The following is a 7,480-nucleotide window of genomic DNA, read 5'->3' on the forward strand; positions in this document are numbered from 1 at the left end:
TGTGCTCAAGGCACATGCACATAGACAGTCATTTATCTCTGCACTCACATTTTGTGACTTATGAAGATAAATAAAGTCAAGGGAAAACAGCGTCGCTAAGGGACCTGTTACTGGGTCAAGGGGAGGGGTTTTGGGACCTGGGGAGAGGGAGAGTCTGCAAGTGACAATGACCCCGGGGCACGAGGGTGGGCGAGACTGAGTGCCCTGCGTGAGTACCTGTGCATCTGTGAATGAGTAACTCATTCCCTGTGTCTTCCCTGTGTCCCAGAGTGGGTGCCCCTGAGCATACAACATCTCCCTGAGTGTACCTGGGACCACGGATATATACAAGCCCTAAGCGTGTACCCACGTGTGTAATTGTGCCCGTGAGTGTATCTATGCCATTGAGCATGTATCCATGAGTGTACATGACCCTAATGTACTATGTCCACCGCTCATGCATGCACTTGATTTTTTGTTGTTGTTGTTTGTTTTTGTTTTTTTTTTGAGACAGGGTCTCGCTCTGTCACCCAGGCTGGAGGGCAGTGGTACGATCATGACTCATTGCAGCCTCGACCTCCTGGGCTCAGGCGATCCTCTTGCTTCCGCCTCCCGAGTAGATGGGATTACAGGTTCACACCACCACACCTGGCTAATTTTTTTTAAAGAGGTGGGAGTCTAGCTATGTTGTCCAGGCTGGTCTCAAACTCCTGGCCTCAAGTGATTCTCCCACCTCGGCCTCCGAAATGCTGGGGTTACAGGCGGGAGCCACCGCGGGCCACATGGATGCACTTGAGACAATGGAACCCATCCCCAAGGACACAGGAGTGCCTGGAAACGCCAACAGGTGTGTCCATGTGCAAGGGTATACATTGGCCCATTGTCATACGTGCGCCCTGAGCAGGTGACTAGGCCTGCAAGCGTCCCCTCCAGCGTGGGCCACCCAGAGCCAGCGAGACCCTGGCCACGCGCGGAGCAGCCATCACGGCCGTGGGCCACGTCCCTGGGTCCGGCTCCGCGGACTCGCGCGCCCCCATGCGGCCGCTCTCAGGCACCGCCGCGGCGCCCCGCCCACACGCCTGGCCGGTCGAGCGCCTGCGCCCGCAGCGCCTTTTACGGCGCCGTAAAGCAGCTCGGCCGAGCAGACGGCTGCGGTTCCTGGTGAGACCCTACCCACCCCCCTGCCCGCGCCGGGCCTCGTCCGCTCCCCGGCCCCTTCCCCGCGGGCGTGTGGGTCCCGGGCTGGGGTCTCGGCGTCCGCGAGCCCGAGCCCGCTCGCTTCGGCCCCCCTCAGGAGGCTGCGAGGAGGGTGGGTTTCTCCCCAGTGTAGAGGTACGGGGCGAGGGTCGCGGGGCCCTGACCCTACGGCAGTTCAGCTCACTTCAGCCCCCATCGCAGCCCGGTGGTGGGGTCTTAACGATCCCTCTCGCATCTCGCGCGCCCAGGGCCCTCGCCACGGACGGATCTGCATGCTGGGGCGGGGGCGGCCCGGAGCCCCTGGGACCCCCCTCCCCGCTGGTTCTCCCACCTCCCACGCAGACCTCGTTGGGGTCGGCTTAGCATCCACAGACCTCCCCATGCATGGTGGGGGCGGGTTCTCAGCTGCCCCTCCGATCCCGTCTCGGCGCCCGCTCCCCACCCAATTTCTCTCCAGGAGCCCCCTACCCCATCTCCCTCTTCCCGCACCGACAGCTGATGGGAGGACCACAGTTGCTCAGCATCCAGCTTCCTTTCTGGAGAGCACGGGGGTGGGAGGCTCCCAACACCTCTGGGCCCCTCCTCCCAGCCTTCAGAACCCAGGCCCATCCGCGTCTCAAAGGACGAAGGGTTCCTGCGTGACACATCGGAGCTGCCTGAGGGCTTGGGGTTGGGGGTTCCCCGCCCCTCCTGCCTGGCCCCACGGATCCCCCCTGTTAAAGCCCCCAACCCTCCTGGCCTTTGGTCTTGACACGCTCCTACCCCACTCCCACCCTCCACCCCCTTTACTCTGGCTTTCCGCAGGGGGCCGGCAGGAAAGTTCCCGAGGGTTGTCTGTGCTGGAGCGCAGGGCGGGGCAGGAGCGACTGCCCATATCCCCTCGTGGTGCCTCATCTTTGTCACCTCCCTGCCCTAGATCTGACGCCCCTTCCCCCATACACTAGTTTTCTAGTTACTCCTGTAGGTGGCGGAGCGGGCAGGAAGGCGCTTTCGCAATTGAACCGTCTGCATGCCCGAGGGTTGGATGGTTTCGGCGCCCTCTTCTGTTCCCCCTCGTGTCTCTCCTCTTACCTTGTCCCCACTCCCGCTAGCCCGCTGCCTGCCGAGGGTATAAGACTCCCCCCTCCCTTGATTTATCTGGTTACGTGTAATGGAGGCATGTTTTACGCGCATCTCTTTGCACGGGGGAAGTCGGCACTGGAGCACACAACAGTGGCATGGGTCGAGGGTGTCCCAGGGCCCCTCGCGGTTCTCCCTCCTTTCCTCCCGGCCTGCTCCCCTTCCCATTGCCCCTGACACCTGCACTTCCTGGTCTCCCCGCAGGGTGGCGGCGGCATGGAGGCGCGCTTCACGCGCGGGAAGTCGGCGCTGCTGGAGCGCGCGCTGGCGCGGCCGCGCACCGAGGTAAGCCTGAGCGCCTTCGCACTGCTGTTCTCCGAGCTGGTACAGCACTGCCAGAGCCGCGTCTTCTCCGTGGCCGAGCTGCAGGCGCGCCTGGCCGCGCTGGGCCGCCAGGTGGGCGCGCGCGTGCTGGATGCGCTGGTGGCGCGCGAAAAGGGTGCCCGGCGTGAGACCAAGGTGCTAGGCGCGTTGCTCTTCGTCAAAGGCGCCGTGTGGAAGGCGCTCTTCGGCAAGGAGGCGGACAAGCTGGAGCAGGCCAACGATGACGCGCGCACCTTCTACATCATCGAGCGCGAGCCGCTCATCAACACCTACATCTCCGTGCCCAAGGAGAACAGCACGCTCAACTGCGCCAGCTTCACGGCGGGCATCGTGGAGGCGGTGCTCACACACAGCGGCTTCCCTGCCAAGGTCACGGCGCACTGGCACAAGGGCACCACGCTCATGATCAAGTTCGAGGAGGCAGTCATCGCTCGAGACCGGGCCCTGGAGGGCCGCTGACCCTGCCGGAGATAAAGGATACAGAGAGCCCCTCCCCAAGTGTGTCTTGTGTCTTGTGTGGCGGCCTTAGATCCACTCGGTACCTTGAGCCACAGCCCTGCCCCAGGCTGGGGAGGGAGACCAGGTCCAAATGTGTTTACGGTAGAGCGGGGGCGTGTCTGGCCATAGGGTTGGGGGGTTGAGTGAGACCAGGAGTGGTGGGGAGAAATAAACCGGGCAGAAGGAGTTGGTGGGAAATGCTGGCAGGTTCTGGAATCACGGTTGGAGGCTGTCTGCAGGCTGGAGGGGGCATGGGGTCCTGGGAGACGCATCAGGCTGAGACAGACGCCTTTAGACTGGGGGGGTGGGCAAACTGCGCAAAGTGCCAGATGGGCACTATTTTATGCCATGTCGTCTTTATTATTATTTTTTTATTTGTTGAGATAGAGTCTTTTTCTGTCGCCCAGGCTGGAGTGCGGTGGCATCATCTCACCTCACTGCAAACCTCCACCTCGGGTTCACGTGATTCTCCTGCCTCAGCCTCCCAAGTAGCTGGGATTACAGGTGCCTCCCACCACACCCGGCTAATTTTTGTATTTTTAGTAGAGATGGGGTTTCACCATGTTGGTCAGGCTGGTCTTGAACTCCTCACCTCAGGTGATCCGCCCACTTCAGCCTCCCAAAGTGCTGGGATTCCAGGCGTGAGCCACTGCTGCGCCGCCATGTGGTCTTGCCCCATTACTCCGCTGATGTACTGAATGCAACCACAGACAACATGTAAAGGAGTGGGTGTCACCGTGTGCCTAGAAAACAGGCTGAGGGAGATTGTTTGCCTTCTTCCCTCATTTATTATATTTTTCAGAGACAGGGTTTTGTTCTGTCGCCCAGGCTGGAGTGCAGTGGCAGCATCTCGGCTTTGGCTCACTGCAAGCTCCGCCTCCCAGATTCATGTCATTCTCCTGCCCCAGCCTCCCGAGTAGCTGGGACTACAGGTGCCCACCACCACACCTGGCTAATTTTTCATATTTTTAGTAGAGATGGTGTTTCACCATGTTAGCCAGGATGGTCTCGATCTCCTGACCTCGTGATCTGCCCATCTCGGCTTCCCAAAGTGCTGGGATTACAGGCGTGAGCCATGGCGCCCAGCCATGCCCAGCTAACTTTTAAAAAATTTTTGTAGAGATGGGGGCTCTTATTAGGTTTCCCAGGCTGGTCTCAAACTCTTGGCCTCAAGCGATCCTCCCGCCTTGGCCTCCGTAAGTGCTGGGGTTACAGGTGTGAGCCAAATCAAAGTGTGTTCTGTAGATCAGCAGTAGCAGCATCAACTGGGAGTTGGTCCATAATGCAGTCTCAGGCCCACCCCAGAGCTGCTGAATCTGAGGGTGCATTTTAGCGAGGCCCCCAGGGGATTCCTGGGGACCTTAGATTGAGATGCAGGCTTTAGGGTATCAGAATCACCAGGAGGGGCCGCGTGCGGTGGCTCATGCCTGTAATCCCAGCACTTTGGGAGGCTGAGGCAGGTGGATCACCTGAAGTCAGGAGTTCGAGACAAGCCTGGCTAACATGGTGAAACCCCGTCTCTACTAAAAATACAAAACATTAGCCGGGTGTGGTGGCACATGCCTGTAATCCCAGCTACTTGGGAGGCTGAGGCAGGAGAATCGCTCCAACCCGGGAGGTGGAGGTTGCAGTGAGCCGAGATTGCACCATTGCACTCCAGCCTGGGCAACAAGAGCAAAACTCCATCTAAAAAACAAAAAGGTCGGGCGCGGTGGCTCACACCTATAATCCCAGCACTTTGGGAGGCCGAGGCAGGCGGATCACGAGGTCAGGAGTTCGAGCCAGCCTGGCCAATATGGTGAAACCCCATCTCTACTAAAAATACAAAAATTAGCTGGGCGTGGAGGTGCATTCCTCTAATCCCAGCTACCTAATTTTTTGTATTTTTAGTAGAGACGAGGTTTCACTGTGTTGGCCAGTCTGGTCAATACTTTAAAGTTAATTTTAAAGTCCAGGATGGTACACATTTTCCTTGTTAAAAAAAATTTAAAATAAGTGGGGTGCAGTGGTGCACACCTGGAGTCCCAGCTATTCAGGAGGCCGAGGCAGAAGGATCGCTTGAGGCCAGGGGTTGGTGTCCAGCCTGGGCAACATAGTGAGACCTTGTCTAAAAAAATTTGAAATAAGACCAGGCGTGGCGGCTTATGTCTGTAATCCCAGCACTTTGAGAGGCCGAGGTGGGCAGATCACTTGAGGCCAGAAGTTTGAGACCAACCTGGTCAACATGGCAAAATCCATCTTTACTAAAAATACAAAAATTAGCTGGGCGTGGTGGCAGGCACCTGTAATCCCAGCTACTTGGGAGGCTAAGGCAGGAGGATCACTTAAACCTGGGAGGCGGAGGTTGAAGTGAGCCAAGATCACGCCACTGGCACTCCAGCCTGAGCAACAGAGTGAGACCCTGTCTTAAAAAAGAAAAAAAAAGTAATGTATTACACCTCAGGCAATTTTCCTTTCCCTTTTTGTTCACCACACTTGGTTTCTGATCACTCCTCCTCTCCCCCAAGGAAAGTTCTTCCAGTTTTTTTGGGGGAACCATGATCCAATCTTCCCTGCTTCCTTTCCACCGCCCCCCAGAATGTGAACAGACAGGTCTGTTCAGAAAAGGAACTGCAGGGACTGTCAGCTGGGCTCCCCTCACTGGTTATGAGAAGGGCCAAAGGGGTCGGTGTCACCTCTAGATTTGTTTAGGATGCTCTGTTGGACTGCCTGGTGGACCAGGGCTGAGGGCTTGGTCAGGGCAGTCTCAGCCATCCTAGCAAGAGGCATTGAGCAGGGTGGGCGTCAGCACACTGGGGAGAAGGTGGCATTTCTAGGATGAATGAAACCATTGAGCAACCACCACGCATAGCCCCAGGGCTGATCCTGGAATAGCTGTTGGCTGTTGGAGGTGGAGGGAGGCGCCGGGAGAGGGCTTGGGCAGGATGATAGCCTGAATCTGGAATGAGGGGGAGGCGTCTAGGGGGCCAGCAGATGCACAGGTCTTGGGGTTTGGGGTCTGGAGTTCTGGAGGGAGGTCTGGGCGTCAGCACAGACACAGAAACCACAGTCCTGGATCGGGGACGGAGGGAGGGGAACATGGTGTCTGAGAAGCTGGATTTCAGAGCAAAATGCAGGACGCTTTGGGCTAAGCAGCCCCAGGCAGGTCCTCTGAGACCCTGGCGAGAGGGGCTTCCAGGGCCTGCCAGGGCAGGGGCCATTCTTCTGTCCAGAGGCGGGGCTGTGAAGGATGTCAGAGAAATCGGGAGGGAGGAAGAGGAGCTGTGGGAATTTGTAAGCTGGGAGTGCAGGGCCCAGGGTCTGTTCCCACGCCCCGTCCCCACCGGCCACCGAGGGTGAGTTAGGGGGCCACCGAGGAGAAGGGAAAACGTTTGAACAAGCTGTAGGGTTATGAGGCTGGGCCCGGGGTTGGGGCAAGGGAGGATGAAGAGAAAGAAGAGCCTGTGGTTCGGCAGCTTCTGATCACAGCAGCTCTAACTTACGGTGCTCTGGGCTGCAAGGAAGGTCTTCCCCTGGACCCTCCAGGTGGGTGGGTGAGAGGAGGAGGAGGAGGAGGAGCCAGGCACCAGCCCTTGGTGAGCTGGGCAAGCAGCATCACCTCATTTCCCAGGCAGGTTCCAAAAGAAGTCATGTGCCCATGGTCACACAGATTACTTATTATTATTATTATTATTATTTAGAGATAGAGTCTCACTCTGTCACCCAGGCTGGAGTGCAGTGGTGCGATCTCAGATCTCAGCCTCCTGGGTTCAAGCAATTCTCCTGCTTCAGCCTCCTGAATAGTTGGGACTATAGGCGTCCGCCACCACACCCAGCTAATTTTTGTATTTTTAGTGGAGACGGGGTTTCACCATGTTGGCCAGGCTGGTCTGGAACTCCTGACTTCAAGTGATCTGCCCGCCTTGGCCTCCCAAAGTGCTGGGATTACAGGCATGAGCCACCACGCCTGGCCGGCTTTTTCTCTTTTCTTCTTCTTTTTTTTTTTTTTTTGAGACAGGTTCTTACTCTCGCCCAGGCTGAGTGCAGGGGCACAATCCTCCCACCTCGGCCTCCCAAGCAGCTGGGACCAAGTTGCCCATCACTACACCTCTAGTTTTTGTATTTTTTGTAGAGACAGGGCCTCACTATGTTGCCCAGGCTGGCCTCTAACTCCTGGACTCAAGCAGTCCTCCCACCTCAGCCTCCCAAAGCGCTGGGATGACAGGCATGAGCCACTGTGCGCAGCTGGCTTTGGCCTTTTATCTGAGCTGGAGGAAACTTCTGGAAAGGGGGCAGTGAAGAGAGAGCCCCGGGTGGAGGTGACTGCTCCAGTCGAGGCAGTGGCAGGAGGGGTGAGCAGTGAGTGATTGTGAGCGCCGTTTGA

General features: G+C 57.8%; 1 protein-coding gene across 2 annotated transcripts; it reads left to right on the plus strand.

The window, feature by feature from the left end:
- The first annotated feature begins 1,020 nt into the window (after positions 1–1,020).
- Positions 1,021–3,112, plus strand: TRAPPC5 (trafficking protein particle complex subunit 5). 2 transcript variants are annotated; one of them, XM_004059884.5, is made up of 2 exons: positions 1,021–1,140; positions 2,500–3,112. In XM_004059884.5, the coding sequence occupies exon 2, from the start codon at positions 2,512–2,514 to the stop codon at positions 3,076–3,078; it is 567 nt and encodes a 188-aa protein (XP_004059932.1). In that variant the 5' UTR covers positions 1,021–1,140; positions 2,500–2,511; the 3' UTR covers positions 3,079–3,112. The 2 variants fall into 2 exon arrangements, with proteins under 2 accessions (XP_004059932.1, XP_018872182.1); XM_019016637.4 differs by having other exon boundaries at positions 1,094–1,311.
- Positions 3,113–7,480: the final 4,368 nt, after the last annotated feature.

The sequence above is a fragment of the Gorilla gorilla genome, chromosome 20, assembly GCF_029281585.2.
Source record: "Gorilla gorilla gorilla isolate KB3781 chromosome 20, NHGRI_mGorGor1-v2.1_pri, whole genome shotgun sequence".
Lineage (NCBI taxonomy): Eukaryota > Metazoa > Chordata > Mammalia > Primates > Hominidae > Gorilla > Gorilla gorilla.

Bases quoted from the DNA above. Each gene is read 5' to 3' on its own strand.
- TRAPPC5 (XM_004059884.5), top strand. From the start codon at position 2,512: ATGGAGGCGCGCTTCACGCGCGGGAAGTCGGCGCTGCTGGAGCGCGCG.